The 24,383-nt window shown below is 39.2% G+C and overlaps 1 protein-coding gene across 3 annotated transcripts; it reads right to left on the bottom strand.

Moving 5' to 3' along the window:
- Positions 1-1,522: 1,522 nt before the first annotated feature.
- Positions 1,523-11,472, bottom strand: LOC120714524 (G-protein-signaling modulator 1-like). Of its 3 annotated transcripts, none has more exons than XM_040000786.1 (2): positions 11,301-11,472; positions 1,523-1,949 (listed from the first exon to the last, which is right to left on the bottom strand). In XM_040000786.1, exons 1-2 carry the CDS (start codon positions 11,360-11,362, stop codon positions 1,724-1,726), a joined length of 288 nt encoding a protein of 95 aa, XP_039856720.1. In that variant the 5' UTR covers positions 11,363-11,472; the 3' UTR covers positions 1,523-1,723. The 3 variants fall into 3 exon arrangements, with proteins under 3 accessions (XP_039856720.1, XP_039856719.1, XP_039856718.1); XM_040000785.1 differs by lacking the exon at positions 11,301-11,472 and adding an exon at positions 8,265-9,227; XM_040000784.1 differs by lacking the exon at positions 11,301-11,472 and adding an exon at positions 3,111-4,318.
- Between the last annotated feature and the right edge of the window lie 12,911 nt (positions 11,473-24,383).

The following is a 24,383-nucleotide window of genomic DNA, read 5'->3' as shown; positions in this document are numbered from 1 at the left end:
GCCAGCTGCTAGGGGAAGAGACCCTCAAGCGCGCCTGGTCCGGGAAACCCTGAGCCAGAATGGAGCCATTTCAAAACAAGGAGAGATTCCTGGCTGTGGTTGAAAAAGAGAGGAATGGTTGCTCAGAGGGCAAGAGAAAGTTTAACGTTAACCTAAATTTTATTTCAGTATGTTTAGGATGCTCTTAGGGTCTAAGCGGTCAATTCGAAACTTTTTGGGTTTAGTCGCTGTAAAGGCTTATACTTTTTCAATTTCAGGTTGATTCTGCTGGGCCTTCCCTGACATCATCCTGCTATCTTTTATCTTCTCTCCTCTTGTTGCTATAAACCGCCACACACACATTTTGGACTCTTCCTACTTCTCGAGCCAGACAGCAACAGCTGGGGTGTCTTGGGACTACTATACACAACGTTTTATTTTAAAAATGAATAAATAAAATAAAAAATACACAATAAGCTTGGTGTACCACAAACTAAATATCACTGCAATTAATATCTACAACAGACCGTATCTGATCGTTTTCTTCACCAGATGACTGTAAAGTGAATCAAGGAAATCAAATGTCACTTTAAGGTTGTGGTTTTGGTCACTGTTTCTGTTTTCCAAGACTGTTTTTTCTGGACCTAAAATGACTCCACATCAAGGAATTTGTAAGATATTCAGTCATATTGCTGCTATATTACATTTATTCAACAACGGGCTATTGAACATAACTGATTTTCTTTATTTGTTATACATGTAAAGTTATGCACAACCCTAGAGAGTCACTGACAATGCATTATAAAGCATAACAAGCACTAAATAGAGCACCATGTCCACTAATTACTTTAGGCTTAATCATGCATCGTTGAATCGGAACTTGTCAACACGATTAGTTCCTCTCTGGTTGCTATGGCCTACTTTCTCTTCATGCTGGAAGTGAGAAATAATTTCCCCATTGTGTCATTCTCCTTTTTTCACTTTCACACTTTGAAACTGAGCAACTAAAAGATGGTATGCACTAAGTGCTTGCAGTTACTATATGCTCTTATGAACCTGCTACTACCACATTGTTTCATTGTTATTGTCCTCTAGCAGGCAGCCCAGATGACCCACAGGAAGCCACGAGTTATCCATTTAGCTAATGAATAACCATTAAAATACTGCAACAACAGTTGCCTACTTCCGAGGACCAAGCCCCAGTGGCCCTGGTGAGACTGTAATGTAACAAGGTAAATCTCCCTAGGGTTCTTAATCAGTTCCCTGCAGGAGTACCAGCTGCACTAACTGCAGGAGACCAGATTACTCACAAGCTAAATATCCAGTTGGTATTTGTCAACTGTTACTACGTAAAAGTCTCCTCACTTTTTTTTTTTAATTTCTTTGTCTGAAATTCATGAAGGTCTCCATGCATCAAATCATCTAAAGAAAAAGGGTGGAAAAGACTGTTTTCCTTTTGAACTGTGTGTACATCAAATAACAGAACGTAGCATGATTCCTGCATACTGGTGCACAGTCCTCTTAATGTCCGTGTGATGATGCAGTATGCATGCAGGGTTTATTGATCTGTGTATAAGTTCCCTTATCGTAAAGATGCCGCTCTTCTCAGCTAAAGATTTCAAATGTGAAGTTTATTAACTGTTTACAGTGCAGCAAACAGATTGTTGAATAAGACTCCCAAGCAGCTCAAAACAAGCAGCACAAAGCTGAGGTGAATGTTTTACTCATAGCTTGTGCACATTGCTCACCTTGCTAAGGTAAGGTCATGTCTGTGGTATTCCAGGGCTTTGCCATACTCCTTAAGGTAGAAGTATGCATTGCCCAGCTGGCTGTAGATGGCACTGAGGGTCTTCAGGTCTTCTGTGCCGACCTTTACGGCTGCTTCGAAAAACGCTGTTCCCCCTTTGAAGTCCCCAGCCTTGCATAGCCGCTCTCCTTCCAAGGCCAATTCTAAGCACGAGGCCTCCATCCTGCAAGATACACGCATACAATAAAGTCATGAAACTAATGAAATAAAAACATTAGCCCTATCACAGATTAGGACATACAGTAAACATGGATACCATTACAGCCGCAGTGAAATATACTTTCACAGAGACGCAGTATCACCATGACAACAAGGTCTGTAATAAATTCTGTGGACTGTTGCCTTAGTAACTGAGTTTGAGCTCGATGACAAACACCTTGAAAAGGTGATACACTTTTAACTGCTTAAATCAGTTAACAGCCTGATGTTCGAAGACGTGCCGTTCTCTTGCATGTTCTGAGATTTTCATGAGGATATGAAACAAAATAAGACAGAGACAGAGTGTCCCACCCACACCAGAGAGAAAACATTTGAAAAACAATATAGTTCTCTACTGACTGCAATCTGAGACAATGTCATCCATCCACTTCCTTAACTGCTTATCTACTTCGGGCTCCGGCAGCTTAAAGCCTACCCCAGCTGTCTCTGATGAGAGCAGGGGTACACTCTGGATAGGATGCCAGACCTCTGCAGGGTTAATGCATGAAGTCTATGAAAATCTGGTATTTCTGGACAGCTAAAGGGGTTAGTATTTTGCCCTATGTTGCACTCCATGCCTTGAAGTTAACAAAACTATGTTTCAGAGATGAAGTTGGCTGCTGAGCTAAAATACAGCAAAACATCTGTGGTGTCCAGTCAGAACTCACTGTAAGCGTACAACAAGGCTTCATGAGTGAGCTATATCCAGAAGTATACACCCTAAATGCATTGCATAATCCAGGATAAACAAGACCAGACAGTTTAGTAACACTAAATTCCAGATAAAGTACTAGAATGTAGAGATAAGCAAGGATTATCCTTGCATCTAATCAAAAGGCTTTGCAAAAGGCTCCATTCAAAAGGTAAAGAGTCGTACCATTTGCAGTTTTCTGCATTACAGCTTATTTATTGTCAAATCGAAGACGCGAATGCATCGTCATTTTTGAGGCAAAAAGGATTTACTGTGACGTGAACAGTCATTTAAAGCAGCTGATATTACACTATGTTCTAGTCAGATTTCATAACATTGCCCTAATATGGAATGTATGTGTTCACCAAGGTCATTTTGGTTTGTAAAAACTTGACGGTTTACTTTTGAGTTTTGTTTTGGTTTTTTTTACAGTACCTGTGTTTTTGCTTGGTCCTTGTTTTGTCCACATACACCTGGAGCTCCAGAGGTAAAGGCTTTAGCATAGCTTGAGGTCGGGGTCCACAGTGGACAAGTCTACACACGGCTCTCTCTGCTCCAGTCAGAGGACAAGGCTCAGATGCCATGATGGTATTGTTAAGTAAAACTAACTTTATCAGAAAACTCTTAAATTAACTCTGTAGAGTTCATTTAAGTACTATGCTTACAACTAAGAATTCCTCTCACACTTTAACAAACTGCGGTCTTATAAAGTTTATATTTCCCAGCTTCAATAAAAACCACCATATCAGCAACATTACAACAAACCTGGACACACTCCAATTGTAAATTCTAACCACAGTCCAAAGCCAGCCGAGAAAAATGTGTGCTTTTCAAGTCCTCAAGATCGCTCCAAAACTACACAGTGAAGCAACCTGCAGACAAAACAGTCCAGAGGGAATTTGAGATCATTCCACACGAACGTTGAGCTCCAAAACAAGTGAATTTCTAAGACGTCACAAGTTTACAAGTTTATGTTTTATTAATCCAGATGATTTTAATCAAGTTAAGATATCCATTGTTGTTATGTAATTCAGTTCCCGCTACTCCCAACAGAAAATTGTGCTCATCTCTAATCCTCTTCAACTTCTCCTCAAGTCTGACCCGGAGACCAGTTGTTCTATCAGGTTTTAAAAGAACAGGGGAGCATGATGACAGACCATTCTGGGCAAGAGTAGAGGAACAGTCAATGATTACAAAGTGAATACCTTATATCTAAGCTTGACCATTGCCCCAATGAGAGGCAGAGAGAAAGGATGAGAGAGACAGGGATGGCTAATCCAATGCCCTCACCTCCTCAGTAGAGACAATACAGCACAGTGAGTGGCCTAAACAAATCCAACTACATGCTGACACTAGCATAAACATTATTAGGTCACCAACCGAGACAGATGACACTGAGTAAATAAGACCTAAGGGACGTATTAAGTAAACTTATTTTCACTAAAAAGGAAACACATGTTGCTTTTCTGTTTTTAATCTTTAGATTAATTTTATTTTAAAGCTATAAAAAACACTTCCTGCATGAAAATCTTGCCACTATGACACACATGTCCAACTGCTTTCAAAGCACAGAAAGCACAACTACATTAACAAGTGCCCTACTTAACCAAGACAATGTCACAGGGGCAGCAAGCAAAATACAAGCTAAACAGGGATTTACAAGAGATCTCTTCACTACAGCGTCGTTTTCCCCCTTTATTAAATATCAGTCTATACAGTAACATGGAAATATACATAGGAATTTACATTTAAGTGGGGTTTTTTTTTCCTATTTTTGCCATCTACATGTATATAATAAGCTATTTTTGCCTTTTATGGCAAAATAACATGATAAATTGAATGCAAATAAATTACTTATTAATGTTAATTCTCAGTGCACAATGTAATAAAGAGAATTCAATGATTTTGATTAGTTTCCCAGAAATCTTGCTTTCAGTATGCAATTCCTCCTGCAACTGGATACAAACTTGCATTGGAAAATGTAAACAGGAAGAAAATGCTTATTTAATTTTTCATAGCTGAAGTGGAGGGCAGTGGAACAACCACTATAACTGTATAAACTATATTAGGAAAAAGGAAGGTGAAGAGAAGAATGAGTAGAAACCAAAACTAAAGCATGAATTTACACCAAAAGAGTGTTTATTCAGTGGAGCTCTGCGGCTGAAGATCATTCAAAAGCTGGTGGCATTATTTTTACAAGATCCTTATAGAACCCAACCCACTACAAGGGATTGGAAGTTCAGGATTGTCGGATATATATAGTTTGCAACCATAAGTCTTGTTCTGTTAAGGTAGACTGTGTATTTTGCTTGTGCCTGCTAGGAGGTGGCTCACTAGAAAGTACCCATTGTGAAATTAGATACTACTTTACAAACAGGAGAAACATGCAAAGCCAACCATCAAAGAGTCTTGGAACGTGCAATACTGAATTGCAACAAAGTCATCAGCGGTCTAAAAATACAAATACTAACAGGGTGGCACAATGATGCAGTGGTTAGCACTGTCACCAGTCCATTTCTATTACCCAGCCTTGTTTAGAAATTAAGGGTTTGTGTGAAAACCTCGATGACATCGAAAATCAAAAATGCATTAAATTAGCAAACTACTACAATTAAATTGTGAAGTATTGTTGGTTGAGGTTCCACAGCTCTTTGTCTTTCAGCTAACATTAACAAATTTTGCTGTTGTTGCAGAAAAACATGCTGCCAGAGAACAAAGCGGGACTCTCATCACCTTTGTATGGCTGGCAATAACAAACAAAAAGTCCAGTCTCTGGAATGTGGATAATCTAGTTCCCACCCTAGATAACAGTCCTTGAAAGTGTACAACGTTATCTTCTTGGTATACATAAAACAGCAACAGCTACTTCTTCCAACAGTGGAGGAAAACTTGCCAGCTCTGTAGTCCTTCCGCCCTAAAATGATTTTTGCACTAGCCATAGCTAAACAACTTGCTTAAAGACAGACCGGCATCAGAATGTGCCAAGGCTACCCTTCAGTGCAAACAGGAAGTGGAGCAGAGCCTAACAGCCATAGCCAGAGGGATGAAAGGCATAAAGTTGGTGCATATACAAAAGAATACAGAGGCGATTTACTTAAAGCTGATCAGTTATATCAGCAGCATGTCAAACTCACTTTGACTCACTGTGAACACCCACCCTCCCATCACATTTCTATAGTAGATAGATCTGTAGAGATAATGAAAATACAGGTGAAAGTAGGGCTGCGCCATATCACACCGTTCACAGTAATACCGGTATACTGTTAGGCAATGATAAGAAAATGAAATATTGCGGTAGAATATGGGTAAAACGTGCATGCGCAGTGCCTTTGTTTTTATATGCACATGGTGGAAAAAGCACGGCGGCAACAGAGAATGACAAGGGCAAAAGCGGATCGTTGAATGAAACAGATGAACCAGAATTGGTTCGTAAAAATGCTGCAACTTCAGTGGTGTGGAACTAGTTTGGCTTTCGTCCGTCAGATACACACAAAAGCACAATTTTTGGTAAAGCATGGAAGCTGGCCATCGCTATTACCGTGTTTTTCAGAAAATAAGGCACACTTAAAATCAATCTTTTGATTTTCTGAAAAATCGACAGTGCCCCTTATAATCCGGTGTGCCTTGTGTATGAATCCTGGTTGTGCTTACTAACCTTGAACCAACTTTATGTGGTACACGGCGCTCGAAAATCTGTCAAAAGATGTTTTAGTAACGACTTTGACAAGCTACGAAGGAGCACCGCTTGATGGATTGTCGGAGCATTATGGCTATCATAGTCGGGAGCCTCACGGAGTAATATGTACTGTGCTTCAACATAATATTACCGTATTGTGTGTGTATAACCTCTTTTTTAAGTTTTGTGGGTATTATACATGTTATGCTCAGGATATCTCAGTCTATTTCCACTGGAAAATGTCTTTTGGTTAAACTGTCAGCAAGGAATTTGCATAAAAAAAAACAGCTGCTTGTTTCAGTGAAAATACACTGAGGGTTTTTTGCACTAATAAAGTTGCGGAGTTATGGTCTGGAGTCAATTATATCTCAGTTATATCATTATCGCAAATTTTTAAATATATATTGCGATAAATATTTTTGGCCATATTGCCCTGCTCTACTGGTGCGCATGGTCTGAGGAAGTTCTGGTGAACATTTGTTAATAACTTTGTAATGAGACAAATATGTGCGCATTTAATCACAGAGTGTTGACAAATTCATGTAAGAAGATATTGATGTAGCACAGATTTGTGCATTAAATGTTTGAATGGACTGCTTATGCAGGGATTTGTGCATACAGAGTGTTTGTAAATAATGCTAAGAGTAGGTGGGAGGTACCGGCCAAAATGTTGATCTACCCAATCGTCAGTGCTATGGTGGGTGGACGAGAATTCAATTTATGGCTGGAAGTCACAGATGTGGCAAAAATATGAGAAGAAAAACAAAAGACAGCAAGTCTGGTCAGAGACGGTGGCGGGGGCCTCAGTTTTGTTAAAACACAGCCGAACAATAAAGTGCTTGCATTGTAAAACTGTGGCTGTGGAAAAGGGTGTTGCCTTAATAATGGCTCGCAATATTTTGTAAAAGCTTGAGCAAAATCCAAACTCTGCAGTTTGTAAAGTTGGAAGTCAACACATCCTCACTCACTTTAATCAAAGTCTGCAAACTAAACTTCAAGAGGCAGCCTGCAGGCTGACTCACACACAAAAAAGAAAGAATAGAGGGGGGAAAGTTGAAGCAAACAAAGAGCAAAATTTCATGGCAGGATTTCCATAAAGTGACATTCATTCTTGCCATCGTTGCGGTCGGAGTAAGAAGAATTTGTGCCGAACAGTCGGCCATTCTCTCCTCTTATTACCCCCTCTAATTGTTCTGTTTGGGAGACACTCATCTCATAATAGCCTGCTTGTGGTCTAACAGAGACAAACTCCCAGCGCTGTTACCATGGCATCAAGGAGTACATGTAGCACACTGGGCAGGTTTCAAGAGTAAGTAGAGAGGCAGAAGTGAGGTTAGAGTGCAACAATGTCAGTGGAAAACAATATAATGCCAATAATAAATATTTGTCAAATATTAATTATAACCTATATAAACGTGAAATAATGCTTCATCATTAGGCTAAAGTGTAAATGCAAGTTTAAAAAAGTTCAGAAGACAAAGACGGGGAGTAAAGATGAGACATCCAAATGTTTACGTTGGTGGAAGTTTATGGAAAGGTGACCTTCAACACATAAACTGGTCATGGCTACACAATGCCTACAAAGACGGGGACAATGCGCAGTAGCTCAGATGTTAAGCTTGAGTTGTAAGTCTAGACTAAATGTACACTGTAGGTGCACTGGAGCAGCACACCTTACGCCATAGCCTGAGCTGTAGCTTTATGTGCAGCTCCCCCGGAAATGTAAGTATACACAACTATCACAGTACTGTAACAACTATTACTGGTCCATTTGGAATTTACGATTTAAACAGAGCATATTGATTTGTGCAAAGATACCGCCTCTGTGCAACAAAATGTAATACGTAACAGACTGTGATTGTACCTAGCTTGCATTCACAATAGCTGTTATGCTGCAAATAAGCTCTACCAACCTTTGCATAGACTCGCCTGGTTCTGACATCTTCTTCCTTTTCCTCGTTGCACAATATTCAATAAAGCAAGCGTTGAACATTTACTACTAGCTCTAAATCCAACAAGGTCACCCTCACTTTCAGACACCACTGTTTCATGACCACATTAAAAAAAAACCTCGATGGCCAAATCGAGTGTAATGTTACTTCAGGTAATCGCTCAGCAGATCAGCTGACCTCAGTGTCTGCTCACAGCTGATAGCGCAGCTGATTCACTTCTGTACATTCAAAGCATGCCCACCTCCAAGCTGTGCCTGACTTCATCAGTGTCACATCTGCTGTCTTCGATCACGTGTTGGCTCTTGCTGCTGCTCTCCTGGTACAGAGCAGAGTCCGGAGGACATTTAAAGAGCTATTCAACACTCATACCTGAGATTCTTATCAGGCATGTAGTTGGGAAAGCAGTAAACCCATTAGGATACACGCTGCTTCGGAGTAGTATTTAATTACAACTGGTATGTGACATCTCAACCAATTAATGGCCAGCAATCTAATTTACTTGGATTTTATTTCATCATTAAAATCAGTTATACTTTTGTTTTAGCTGATTTAATTCAATTCATTGATTCTTATTTCATTTTTAAAGGCCTATACGTCCAACACTGTGAATCTTGGTTAAGCTAAGAAACTGTGCACTCAGTAATCCAGCCATAATTACAGAGTGCCATGGCTAGTTGTCAGGGAAACCAAAGAGAAACTCTCTAGGAATGCTTTCCTTCCTCAGTGCATGTCACTTTCAGTTAAAGCTAGGCTCTCTCCTCCTCTCCTTTGTCTAAGTCTCTTGTGAAGCTGCATTTTTACTCTCTGCATGTTCTGTTTTCTAGAGCCAGGTTGAATAGTGCTACTTACACACACACACACACACATATACATACACACACACACACACACACACACACACACACACACACTGTAGGCCATACGAAGGGAACCAAGTGCTGCAGGGCTATGAAAACAAAGCAATGAACACGGCAATGATGTTAGTCAATCTAAGATGAATTTCAGTTAGTAACTACTGTCATTACTGACAGAAAGACAGGCTAGATTTAAAGATTTCAGAGTAAATCCCTTTCTCTAGCTTGCTTTTTTACGACAACAAAGTCACAATTTTATATTTAAATCATTTGTTACACGGCAACAGGTGCTGAGTCAGACATTTGTAATTTAAGTATTAGTAAACGTTTCAGTTTTCAGTCGCAAAAATCTAGTATAGGTTCAGGGAAAATACCATTACATGAAGTTTATGGAAAAACAACAGTACTATTTCCAAAGCTTACAAAACCGCAGCAAATAGTTGTTTTTGAGGGTTTAATTCAAAGTGCTTTGGTACTGAAAAAGAGCTTGTGTAAGTCTTGCCTTATTTTTTTTAGATTTATTTATTGAATTAATACTAATTATGTTTTGTGGCTTTTTTTGTTGTTGTTATTTCTTTCTTTCTTTTTTAAAGATATAAAGATTGTTTTGTTCTCCTCAATCATCACACACACACAAACACACACACACACAAGTGGACAAATAGGCTTTAAAATACTAATCTCTATAGCCGGACACGTTCTCATTTTAGGAAGAAAACAAAAGGATTTTACAGGATAGGTCAGTTGACAAATAAATCCTAAACATAACGTCCCCTTTGTGCTTGCCTATGCTTTTTGGAGTTTAAAGATAATACACACACACACACACACACACACACACACACACACACACACACACACACTCACCAAACCGTCATGTACAAAGGTCATGTGTTGAGTTAAATAGAGGAAAACCTATCACAGCTCTAATAGCAGTCCTACCCACCCCATGTGTGTGTCTATGAATCTTGTGTTTATGTTGGCAGAGCATATGATAACCTTGCAGGGTTTGTGAATGTCACTCCTGCAGCTTGACAATAGTAAGTAAGTTTAATTGTTGTTTTCTTAAAGTATCTAACATAATCACTTAAGATGTATATTACATATCCCTTAAAGCCAATGGAATAAGGTATCAACTTAAAGTATACAAGCATGATTTGACTTTATATATAAACATGCCTGCTCCCTCACCCCAGCTCTCTGGGCAATGTTACCATAAATGTGTTTAATGTAGGATACTTCTGATATTCACAGTGATTAATGGTAGTTTTGTCCAATGCATGACACTGGACAAAATGTCAAAATTATGTGATAAGTGGTGCTGAATCACACCGTCAGCTAGCTGACCGGATGATGAGACATCACATTTCTCATAAGCAAATGGATCATCTGAGATGAAATAGAGATGATTAATCATAAATCACAAACAACATAACATATGCTCAAGTTTTGTCAAACTTAACTAAAGTTCGGTAACACTGTCATTATTGAGTTCTTCATAATGCAGAAAACTAATAAATACTCTCACTGCCTGGCCATGGAGGACACAGTCAAATGTTATGCTAATTAAGAGGCAAATGGTGCAAGTATACATATTTCTGATGATCATCAAAGATGATTAAAAGAAACTACAAACGAAACTGAACGAGGCTGTGACATTTGTATGTAAACACTGGGTTTTAACTAGCAACGCTCTGAGAGCCAGTCTGTGTGCATTTGGGTTTAGGTCCATCACCCTTCAAGGTGAAGTTCAGCACACACGTCGCACCTTAAAAACCATGCGCGCTGTCAGCTTGTGCACCCTTTAGCCAGTCTCCCCTTGTTACACCGCGTCTGCATCTTATGAGGCTCCTCTCAGTCTGTACATTCCAGCCACAGCCGCTCAGTGACCCGAGCCAGGAATGAGGCTTGGAGCTGGGCTCTGGCTGCAGCTGTGGCTGGGTCTTGAGCTCTTTAAATCTGTGAAAGCTGGCTGGTCAAGCTCCCCCTGCCCAGTTCCTCCTTAGTAAGCAAAGCTGTGAGCTGGCAGCCCTTGCTATTCTCTCTCTCAATCGTCTTACTTGTCTCTTTTTCGGCATTCAAGGACGTGCTACGGAGCTGACCCCCCCTTATGATATACCGATGTCCTCCCGAGGCTTCCTACCTTGAGTGCAGCCTCTTGCTGGCCAGATCCTGGTCCACACCGTTAGTAGCCGAATGAGCCATAACCTGGCTTGCTCGCGCCCGTTATGAGGGCCCTTCCCTGTATGCTCCAGAGGCAGCTAGCTCTTGTTTCTTGAGACCACCCTCCCTCTCGTTCTTCCCCACTGTCCCCGTATCTCCCACTCTTCTTTCCTCATTCACCACAATAATGGCAGCAGCCGAGGAAGTGAGGTATTCTGCAAATACACCAGAAAAAAATCCAAGCCCCGCCCCCGAAATGACGTCACGTAGCTGCTCGTGGTGTCGCCGGTGAGAAAGGACTAATTTCACATTTAAAAAAATAAATAATTAAATAATAAATATTATATTAACAGTACTTTTGTAAAATTATTTCCCCCACCCATAAAAAGACCTAAATGTACCAAATCTTCTCTAGGCTGTTAGGGCAGCGGAAAGTAAATAGTCTTTCCTCAATCCCTGTACGACAGTTAATTACAAAAAAAAGAATTTAAGTACAAAAATAAGCCGCACACTCTCAAGTTCGCAGACACATATGCCCACCACGGATGAGTAGTCATCCCTGTTATACAGTTATACTTTTTTCCAAGTACCCTGAAAGCAGGCATGCATGCACAGGTCATCGCGGTCAAGCGGTGTCTTGGGGATGACGCGTAAATATGGGCGTGTCCTAATGTCTCCCAGAGATTTGCAGATCGGCGTCTACGTGTTTTAAATGTGTACTGTCAGCAGGGGGCAGTGTCAGCCGGCTCACAATGTTTGTGTTGCTCTTTGCTTTAAATCAGTCTTTGCAGTGAGAAAGGCAGGAGTCGCCTAACAAACTTATTGAACGCCAAAAGTGCCAACGTGTCATAAATAAAACTAGCATGTGTCCTCATTTAATTACAGTAGGAAATAAATAATTAATAATTTACAAAATACGTAATTAAATGGGTACACGTACCATTTACTTATTAAAGTATAAATTAATTTCATTTAAAAACAATTTTGATTATTTTTACTATTTGATTTCATGGTTCCTGTGCTGCAGCGCATCATGAAATATTTTAACTGTCACTGCATCTCATTAACAGACCCAAACATCTCATTGGTTACCTTGTACACAGCAAGTCAAGACAATTTAATCCCAGATAATGGACTGATGCAGTGTCACAGTCAGTTGAATTGGTGGTAGTATAAACCTGGAACAGCTAGGTATCCCAGAATCCCAGCAATTTGAAGAAAATCACCAATGGCAATGGTTGTGAAAAGTGCTCCAAACTGTAAGTAAAGTTTTGACACACTGTTGTTTTTCTGTCACCAACTATACTTTCGAGATTTTTTTAAGCAGGAATGTAGTGGTGTGTTGCACTTGTTTATAACAGTTGATTTTCAGTTAAAAATATCATTAAAGCCAGGAGGTTTCAACTAGGAGGATCTTTACCCGTTCAAGGATTGTTCCACAAGTCAGACTTGTTTCATGTGGACACTACCACAACTTTTATGAGCACAATTTATGTGTAACAAAGGGCCAGAGGGTGTCCATTTCCAGTGATTTTTTTTATCCTGTGGGGATCCACAAGCCATGATCTACAGCCCACCCTGTGATCCTTGCAGTAAAAATAAAAGCAAATGGGATGAGAATTAGTTCCTCTATATCTGAATCCATAGATTTTAGCCTGAAAAGGGTGGAGTGCCCACACTATGTTATGCCACATCACATGGAGGGTTTTCAGTAATTTGTGTTGTTGTTCATGACTGAGTGAAAAGTGGAGCAGGAGACTTAGAGCATCTTGGGAAACCTGAGGACAATGGCCAGCAAGTTCATCTCTGCACCCACTACTGATACCAGGATAAGAAAGTGGGTGGAAGAGTGGATGGATGGATGGATGTATTTGGTTCTCCTTCATCTGTATCACTAAATATGACTGAGGAAACCATTAAATGTATTGCTGGTATGATGCCCTTTTTTTCAGAAAACACAGAAGAATAAATACAACGCAAAGAATACCTGCTAATTCTGCAAAAACCCTCATGTTCCACAAAATATGTGTTCTGAATATGGGGGGGGGAGTCATTTTTACAGGAAACAAGAAGTGTTAGATTAAATTAAACTGATCCACACAATACTCGTGCAGAAGACCGGGAGGTTGTTTTTCTGTGCTTGATGGGAACTAACAATAGCAGCGTACATACATCTGTTAAATTACTTTGCTGTCAATGTCACAGATATAAAATATGATTGTTTTTTCTCTTTTTATATGTGACCGTGTAGGTAAGAGCCGTATGGTTTTCATGCCAATCTTCAAAGTGCTAATAATACACTTGTACACTGGTGTTGCATAAGGTGTTGTGTTAAGCAGCTTAGAACAGTAAAATATTAGTTTAGTCTTGTCTAATGTAGTTTGAATTTTAAAAACAAATCCCTCAACACTGCAAGCTTTTGTTATAAATTTGATTCGTATCAAATATACAAAGATCCCTGCAAAAAAAACCTAAACCTTACCATAGGAGGGCAGCATTGTACTGGTGAAAGACAAGCAGGAATAAAGCTGGATTTATATCCCAAGGAAACCAAGAATGCATGCAATTAAACAACAACAAAAAACAGTGATCTTTAACATGGCTGAAGATATTTCAGCATAGTTAGACAGTTACTCTATATAATAAATATACTGCTGGCACAATAACACAGACGGATATTCAGTAGTCAGTCTGTGATGTGGGGTTTTTTTTTTTTCAATATTAAACTAATTTTGTATGTGATTAAGTCTGCGTGTGTAAACAATTTGCTTTGTAATATACAAGCTATGCAAGATAATATCATATTATTCACTTAGCTGTCTTATCGAGGGATTTTCTTTCATTTCCTTTTGAACACAGCCCTACAGCTGTTGTGCTGTGATGTTTACAGTGCTGTTATTTGGTTGGTGTGCACCCCTCAAAGATCTTCTATTATATTAATACACCAAGAGGAATATTACAATTATAGGAAGATTTAGAAACTCTATGTGAAAATAACAGCAGCATACAGAGTGTAGACATCAGTGCACATCCAGTCCTCTTCATCCATCACGAAAAGAAAAGCATTTCTGACCACCAGAATAAATGTTAAGATGTCAGATATCTTAAATAATTTCAATCATCAGAGATTACAGATTTTTTGTTGAATCTATAAAGCAAGTGTAAAAAAAAAATAAAGAATACACTGACAAATCCTACATTTTTTATATAAAGTATATTATATTGTTTTAAATGATTAATCTGCTATTTGATTATTTCTGTCTTATTTCATTTTACTCGTTTGATGAAAATTGTTTTAATACTTTTTTTGCGATCATATTGTGATGCGGTGTCATCATACAATTAATATTATGACTTTCTATGAATAAATTCACACATTTTGCCCAGTGTCATCTCAGTTTTAGATCAAAAGATTTTGTTATTCTAAATTTCTGCTTTGCCAAACTAAGAGCGATAAAATGATTCTGGGGAAACAAAGGAAAAGCCACTAATCTTCAGAGTGTGCTTTATTTGTTTGTGTTTGATATTATGGCGGTGGGAACCACTTATTTTAATGAATTGCCATTTGACTGTTCAGATAATAATAAGCTCCCCATGGAAGCTATTTTAATTTCCATTTTCTCACCACTCAAAAAACATGTTTTTTTCTGTTCTCACTTGTTTTACATTTTTGGTGTGTTTTTGCTTTAATCCTCAGTTGGATCTCATCCATGGGCCACCCATGCAATAGCTCATTACAGACAAAAAGGAGCAACAGAATCACAATGAGATTGAGGTAAGCTGATTTTTAGATTTAAAGGGAGCAACTTAAATTTGTTTCTCTTTAGTAAGGCAGCCAAACAAATAACAAACCAAACCGTATGCCTGTACATATTAGGTTATCTCTGTACTGCTCATTTTCCATTGTTGTAGGATCAGGTTGTGAATCTGTACCAAAGGGACATGAAGTCGTTACCAGTCACATGATTTGCAGATGATATTGCCCGGTGGATCAAAATCTGATGCTACATGTGTTCTGTGCTCATAATTCTGTCAATTTTAACAAGATCCTGAACATCACCGGCTCTACTGTGTTTTGCAGATGACTGTAGACTCTCACTGTTGTATCTCTCTCCTGACCTTCATGCATATCCATGACTATTTGAACCAAATAACCAAACCAAACCAAAATTTACACAGTATTGGACCTGCTATTAGTCCAGATGTTGTGTAATTTGGGCACACCTCAACCTTTCCTCCCTGTTTTCCCTGCTTAAGAATGGCTTCTTGACAGCCATCTTTTCACTGAGACCATTCCTGATGAGGCTCCAGGGAACAGTAGATGAATCACCTGATTTTTGCAGGATGTTTTCCTATTTCTTTAGGGGCATGATTTTCAGATACCGCTTTCATATTTTCAGTTCAGCTATAGATATTTTTTTTTTTAGGTCTGCTACTTCTTCCTTGTTATCTTTTGTCATGTACGTGTTCGTTTTTAAGAACACACTGCACACGATACAGAGAAAAGTTTTCCACTAATAGCTCTTTGGGAATGGCCTTGTTTGTGCAAAAATGCTATTTCATGCCTGTCACACTATGTCATCTTTTACATTTTTTCATAGATTCAATTGAAGAAATGGCAACAAATGACATGTTTTTTGTGTAAAGATACAATTTAAAATTAGTTTGCTGTATTTTATGTGTAGACACAGCATTGGTTCATCCTTTGAGACACTTCATGGCAGTGCCAAAGATCCAGAATGAGGTACCTTTGTTGGGATAGCCATTGTGAAAAGCTTTTTTCATCCGTCCATCAATTAAAGGAGAAAAGTAAGTGGTCTAGATGGACACCTTTGGACATTCTAAGTTTTGTTTAATATCACCCTCTAACAGATACAAATGCTATAGGTACACATGCTAGTGGTCCAGACATAGGAGCAGTGCTGTCACAGGAATATGCAGGGAGCATGCCATTGCTCACAGTGGTAGGGCTCTGGATAAACAAGAAAGAACAAGATGTAAAAATGTGAGATTGGAAGATATATTCATGCAGTGTGTGATTTTGTGCTGTGTAGGGTGTCATATCGGGAAAAAAATAAAAACTGTGATATCCACCTTTGATCTTGGGTGCTAACAATGATTGTCAAGGTCAAATGCTTAGCCAACCTAGGTACTGGTGTCCCGCAAAGCATACTAAATAGTTGGGAGGTCTTAAGACTGTCCATAATTGAAGGTTTTTTAAAAACATTTAGTGTAACCTTGACCTTGACTCAATTTTCACTGAAATTAACAGCTGTTATTGGCATCTACCATCACACAAAATTCGAAAATAATATCTTCACAACTGTGGATGCTAAACTGCTAACAAACAGACAGACAGACAAACAAACAAACAGAAATGATTACATAGTCCCTCCCTTCAAGGGGCAAAAAATGCTGCCACCAAGAAGGAGCTTCTGTTCATATTCACTAATACAGATACTTATTCTAGGCTGTCTGCATTTCTGTGAGCCATCTCAGCTACCATGATGGAAAGAAAAGTGGGCGAATTTTCAGTGCCATCCAATGCAGGTGCAACTTGGAGTTAGTGTCTTGCCCAAACACAACACATTCGCTTAGTACATTACAGTAAATTGCCTATTTTCTACTAAGTTTGGTTCTAGTGATAAAGCATTATTTTAATAAAACTGTGTGAGGAAGGATAAGTGAGAAGGGTAAAACAATTTACATAATGGGAAAATCTGACATAATCTCTTGATATCAGCCTGGGAACTTAAAGAAGATGAAGTAAAGGAGGGGGGAAGGATGTAAGAAATGGGAAAAGTGATGGATAAGCCTTTAATAATACTCAAAATCAAGCTCGTCTTGTCTCTTAGCTCCATTCTTAAACCTCTTTGAACACCAAGACAATGCTTTAGTCTCCACCGAGCCTGATATTGAAGAATACACCGGTAAGCCTCTCTATTTCATACGTGATTTCTATAAAATCATGAAATCATCAACTGTATCTTGACAATACCATTTATAGATAATGTATGCATGAAGGGTGGCAACTGCTATTTACATAGTTTGATATTTACTCATTTGCTTTATTTGAAGTTGCAGCATGTGGTCAACTGGTATAAGGCATGCACACACGGCCAATACCACTGCTTAGATTTCCAACACATCTGAGAAAATTTACTCCAAAGAGCCAAGGGGTGGCAGCGTTGTTCATTCCTCTCAGGTCTGAGTTTACTCAGTTATTATGGTAGAAACTGCAAACAACATTAAACTGTAGTCATGATATGTTAAAACAATAATCACGCTTTTGTGCATAAGTCTCCATCGGTGTTCTTCCAGGTTTCCTGTGCCTAATAAAAAGGAATCACATTTGTTTACTGGCATGCAGCTTGAGGATAGTGACAGCTAAATGATTAGCTTCCGTGCATTTGCCATATATTTGATTTACATGAACAAAGAAGTGCATATTTCACAGAACATTAAATGTTTATTTTATTGCCATCGCTTAAATCATATTTACATTTGCAAATCCCAGTGTCACTGGCCACAAGTAGAATAAAATAGCAAAAAGCCACGTATACAAGTTTTGAAAAAAATAAAAGATGTCACAAATCTACTTTTTTAAAGGACTTTGAGGTATTGTATTGACCTCTATGCATATGTTTAAGTCAATAATAACCTGAATAACAAAGAATAACTGTCCAAGGCAGACATGTCAGTATTTACACCTACTGTCTATGTGGACAGCATCGCTTGCATGCAGGATATGATCTGGAACACTATTGATTTGTGTAAACAGTTAATACTGAGCCCCTCCTGTTCTACTAAGAATAAGACCCAGTAAGCTGTACACAGAAAATCATCATCTAATCAGCTGAAACAGAATATGGAGATGATTCAATTTGGATGATTGAAACACTGAAATCTGACTGTTGAAGAACATAAAAGAAGTCGAAGAAGTCTAATGATTCAGGTTAGCATCTGGGTGTGTCTGTGTGTCAGCTTGTCACATATGTGTCTATATAGTACTGTATACCAGCTTATACACCATCAGTCCATGTATCCGTCTGTGTGCATGTGCCAACGTATGTGTCATTCATGTCTGTCTGTCGGGACGCGTGATAATACTGAGCCTCGTGAAGCCGCTTGCCTCTCTGTTGTGGCTCCTTGTTCTTGGCCTACTTTGGGAGAGGTGAATTGAGGGCAACTCGAGTCTATGGGTAAGGGGATTAGGTCTCCAAACACGCTCCTCTGCAGTTTGGGATTTTGCCTCGATGCCAGACACTTAAAGTCTGCCAGGGATTAAGATAAATAGAGAAGTAAGAGCTGTGTGTTTTCAGCAACAAAAAAGCAAGAGCAGGGGCGGGTGGTGGTGGTTAATAAAAAGAATAAGAAGTATGGTGGTGATATGATCTAATGCATAATGCAGCATTTGTTGACCTATTTGCCTTCAGCGCGTGCCATGATGTCGGTCAGCATGTTTTCAAGGGATGAGACATAATAGTGGAGAAGCTGTTCTTTTCATTTCATTTCCTTTGTATCGGTGGATGATCTCTGCTTAATTCAGTAGTTTAATTAGGAAATGGCTGAGATCCTTGCTTTAAAGTCTTCCCATTTCCTGATGTAGTTAACAAAAGAACTACATTGAATTGGCAGATCAGCATGAAGTGTTAAGAATCTTCTCAAGAAGAACCATCTGACATGAAGGCCAAGATCACTCAGCGGCTGTATTTGCCACTTTGTTCCACTGAACAACTTAAATTTTAAATCTTCCAGTAAAATAGAACATCGTCTGCATAAATGCACATTTTTACAAAGGTTACAAAGAATCTTAAGCGTATCAGCAGAACCACCTAAAAATATATAAAGTCCTCAACTAACAGATTTTTTTTTCCTTTATTTTTCCGGACTGGAAACAAAGTGGCACATCCTCTGAATTATTCATCAGATTGAACTAATAAGAGCATCAGGTTTGGGTATTAGTGTTCCTGAACCTCTTATTTGGCTTTTGGGAGACTTTACAGGAGTCTGCCTTTTCCTTTGTCTTGACAGAGTAGGGGGGGGTTGTTCCACCCCTCCACCCCGCGTCTGGAGGCTCCTCATGGGTAAGAGGAGGCTGCTGCTCCATCATGTTTCTCCAAGAAAGTGGGTCATGAGTCTGAGACTGTAGGATTACCGAACATCATGCAGGCGTGTGCCGGGGCCCTTATCCGTAATGTTTAGACCACAAGCACCTACCCCACCCCCTCCCTTCAGTGGAAAAGAAAGACAAAAAAAGAAAAACACATTATGTCCTCCACTGACAAGAGGTATACAAACATCCATCTTTAACCATTAGTTTGTTAGTCAGAGGCAACTCTGGATTCAGTTTCAAATCCTCTGTCATATGAAGAAACACACAAGCAGTGGTTGAGGAAAGAGTGGCAAATCATGTATCATTTGAACAGTTCGTTTAATTGGTTCTCATTTACTCATTTACTGTGTCCCTACAAGCTCAGTAATAATAGCAACTAATAGTGCAGAGACATAATGATAAATGCTAGCTTTAAAATAGCTGACCCCTGCAATACTAATGGCAGGATGGCTGTCTGGTATGCTCTGAAATGGAGTATAATTAATCAGCAAATAAACTACTAATAATAAATACATTCGTTTTGCAGTAGAGTGATTACAAGCATCATCCAAGGTCGCTGTTGCCTCGTATAGCCACTAATCACTGTTTCACTCTCTACTTTCCATCTAGTTATTGCAATATAAAAGGATAAGGCAGTGATAGAGTGAGGAGATTTAATAAGTGGTACTCTATTCACGTTTATAAGGATGTGGTTCAGGTGTTGTATCAGCTGGTTCCATCCTCAGCTTCTCCTGTCCCTGCACAAAATACCAAATCTCAGTCACACATACATCACACACATGATATATTTGATGTTCTGATAGAAAAAAAGAAGAAGAATCTACCAACAGGACCCTTGGATTATAGGTGGTATGCTTGGCAGCAAGGATGCTTCTTTTGATCAAAACATATCAATATGCATAGTTTGGATCTCCCATCTGGGCTAACAAACCTGATTAGATGGGCATAACCTGCCCTTTTAAAGCTTAGATAACTGGTAAGCTCTTTAAAGCTTCTGATTTCCTCTACTTAATTTTGCTTCAAAAAATGCCACCTACAAACCAGATAGATCCCTGAGGCAGGTCAACATCTGGAATGACACGCAAGGTCAAGCTTTGGCTTGAAAGGTTTGACCTCTGACTTCGTAGGCATTATGTCTGCCTCTGGGGTGGCTTATCATTGCTCTACAATGCTTATGTTTCCCATCTTGGACAAAGACAGCTAAAACACAATGTAACCGGTCAGGACCCCCAGACAGTGCATCCGCACTGAGTAACAGAATCCCCCGTATAAATGGACAGACAGTTGTTGGCCTTTATTGTCTGAGCATGAAACTAGGGACACATGTTGGGTGGTAAAAGTGTCAGAGCCTGACTGGAGTGCCATTGTACCGCTTTCCAGTGGTAGCATTCAAGCATTGTTCCCTGTGTTGTTCGTCATTAGCATATCAATATTCAAAGGGGTTGATTGGCGGCACTGGCAGGCTTTTTAGCGCAGCATAGACCCTCACACACAAATAATGAAACCTGCATTCAGTTCTTAAGGGCCAGCTGTTGAGTTAACCATATAAATGAATGATCACAATCAATCAAAACATAGAGCTTTAAAGCACTTGTCATTTTTTCCCCCAAAGATCATTTTAAATTCTTTGCAGTACACATATAACACTCCTTCTCTTTGGCATATAACAAAGGGCTAAATGGTGTCACCCATCTTGCCCCACACCACCCCTCAAGCATACACCCCCCCAAACTCAACTCAAGCCAGCTGACCTCAAGACTGGCAGGCCAGTGGACAGTTAGCCTTGTGCAGCATTGTGTGTGTGCGTGTTTGTGTATGTTTGAGCAGCAAAGCCACCAGAGAGTGTCGGTTAGTCGCCAGGCCGAGCAGAAAAGCGGTTGGGCAGTTTAGCCAGCTGCTAGGGGAACGACCCTCAGCTCGCCTGGTCAGTGAAACCTTGCCAGATGGAGCCATTTCAAAACAATGAGAGTTCCTGGCTGTGGTTGAAAAATAGAGGATGGTTGCTCAGAGGGCACAGAAAGTGTAACTTTAACTAAATTATTATTTTCAGTATGTTTAGATGCTCTTAGGGTCTACTCGGTCAATCGGAAACTTTTTGGGTTATTCGCTGTAAAGGCTTACTTTTCAATTTCAGGTTTGATTCTGCTGCCTTCCCTGACATCATCCTGCTAATCTTTTATCTTTCTCTCTCTTTTTCTATACCCCTCACACACATTTGGACTCTTCCTACTTCTCTCCAGACAGCAACAGGCTGGGGTGTCTTGGGACTACTTCGCATAGGAGTAACCAAGCCTGGGTAATGAGGCGTGTGATTGGTCTCCTCCCTCCAGGACAAGGCCAGTCTTTGGAGGACATGATCGATCATGACAGGAGCACAATGGCAGACTGGTGTCAGAGAGGTGGCATTGGTGCACACGGACCCCCTGCAGCAAAACTCAGCCCCCCAACTCAGCTGTGCATAAGTAGTTATACAAATAGACACAAGGAAGGAAAACAGAGTAACGTTTCTGGATGTATGCAAAGATATAAAATGGAATAGAGGATCATAGAAGTATTGTGTGCTGCAATAAGGGCATCTGAGAATATTTTGGTTCCTCTTTAAACTCAAAAATTTCAAAAAATATCAGAGAAATCCTTAAAAGCCTTTTGTCAGCAGATGGTAGAAGACTAAAGAGACTTATTTTTAAAATATTGTTTTTTTAAGTTAGAATAAGGACTTTAATTTATCAATTTTCGTGGTGTTGAAAACTACTCAGAGTTTTATTGTTAGAAATACATGGAAAATATTTGACAGCTTGGTTCTATCACTACAAAAAGGCATTTCTGTGATATCGTTTAAGGATTGTTAACTTCAAATCTTACTGGAGTTATAAATGACCGAGAGAAGAATTCTGCTAAGTGAAGTTTACAACTACGTTTATATAAATATAATCAACTCTGCTCTGTGAATGTGGTCTTTGTTACTGTTTGTTTGTTTGCTTGTGCATGTAAACATACTGGAAGCTTTAGCAATCACCGAAAGCCACGGAAAGTGCAAATTTTAGTCACAACAACCCATTATGCATCAGTTCCACATGTCCCTGATTATGTTCATCTTTGCTTTTTGACTGCCTTCTCACTTTCATGCTCAATTAAATAATCATCCATGTTTCTTTTGTTTTCTGTCTTTTACAGAAAAGCTACTAGACAGGGTTCTTCCAAGATGGGTTTCAAATACTACCGGCTGAACCGAAGATGCACTTCTGCAGCCTGGAGCACACAAGTTGGCTGAATGAATGTAATGTGACTTCAGAGTGAGGAAGGGAAAGAAGTGAAAAATACTGCTGTAAGTCTGTGAATTGATTTGATTTTAAAACATTATTTAAAGAGAAAACCTAAAACAAAACTACAAACAGGAGTTTTTTTGTTACTTGATGAACTTGAATGGATTCTCCTAACATTGCCTTTAATTCATCCATATCTATTTGATGCATATAACCATAGATACACCATGCCCCACCCTCCGAGCCCTTTTCAATTCTTTCACTTCTTCACTTCTATTTAGTACATGGTGATTTACCAGGCCTGGGACCAACCACCAGTCCCCTTCGAGGCCTTCCCCAAACCGCAGCTCTGCGTTTAGTTGCTCCTACAGTTTCTTCTCCTCCTGCTTACATAGACAGTTTTATTTATTCCTAGTGTTTATTCCCCCCCCCCCCTTTCTTCGTACTTCTTCTCCAGTTGATGTTCCTGTTAATAAATGTGGTCCATCCTTTCTTCATTTCTGGAGATGCAGCAGTGTCACCACTCCAGTGAGGAGGGCCAGCATATTCTCTCTGTCTTTGGTAGACTCTTCCCTGAGACCCTGCCAAGAAATGATGCAATAAATGTTTGTTACTGTGATAAAATACTATACACAGCAAAACAAAAGAAAGAGATGCAACAAAATTTACTCCATGTAACAAACAGGCTTGATCTCTGTTTAACTTTACAGCATACTAAAATCATATACATAGTTTGATTAAAATTAAAATTCCATTTTCTATTTTTTGAGTAGTTGAGTAGTAATAGCAGTACTAGTAGGACAAGCAAAATTTACAAATTCAGTGATGCTTCTGTCTAATTCAGAAGTAAGTAAGAGGTAAAGGATTCCTAGTTCCCCTGGAGCTCTCTTTTACAGCTGTCTTTCTGTAGATGCTAAACTTACTCGACATCCATGATCACAAATTAATCAAAATAGTCTAGTTTTATATCAGAAAGTGCACTTTTTCCCTTCTATATCCATTAAGGGCTTAGTACAAATTACATTAAGTTTAAAACAGCACAAACTGATGCATATAAATATGTTGTGACTTGGTGATAATGTGATACAACATACAGCAGAATCTACATGTTTATGATTAGTTCGCATCTAAAGTGTCAGCTCTTCAACTCTGTGTCTTCTTTTTATTATTATTAGTAGTAGTATCATTATCATTATTATTATCATCCTTATTCAGGGAAACAAGCTCCGATAGATAGATAGATAGATAGATAGATAGATAGATAGATAGATAGATAGATAGATAGATAGATAGATAGATAGATAGATAGATAGATAGATAGATAGATAGATAGATAGATAGATAGATAGATAGATAGATAGATAGTGGAGGAGCGAGGTGGGTTTTCCACCACTCCAACTGGAATCATTTTAGAGAAAAGAATTCAAGTATAAGTGAAGTTGATTTTCTATTACGTTTGAAACCTAACAGATCTGAGTATAAATTTGTGTCCTTCACCAAAACGCTCGCTTGTTCAGAAAAGTGCCTCCACTTGAAGGACAACAGAGGTTTCATGTGAAGCACCCTGTGTGTGCTTTGAAGTAGCCCTCATTTGTGTGGCACTTGTGAGCCTCCTGAAGTAGTTCGTGATCAACGTATAAAAAAAATAAAAAATAAAGTTCTCATAGGCGTAAAAGGCAGAGTC

This window comes from Simochromis diagramma, unplaced genomic scaffold, assembly GCF_900408965.1.
Source record: "Simochromis diagramma unplaced genomic scaffold, fSimDia1.1 OVJJ01000596.1, whole genome shotgun sequence".
NCBI classification, from domain to species: Eukaryota; Metazoa; Chordata; class Actinopteri; order Cichliformes; family Cichlidae; genus Simochromis; species Simochromis diagramma.
This window is presented reverse-complemented; position numbering and strand designations above follow the sequence as displayed.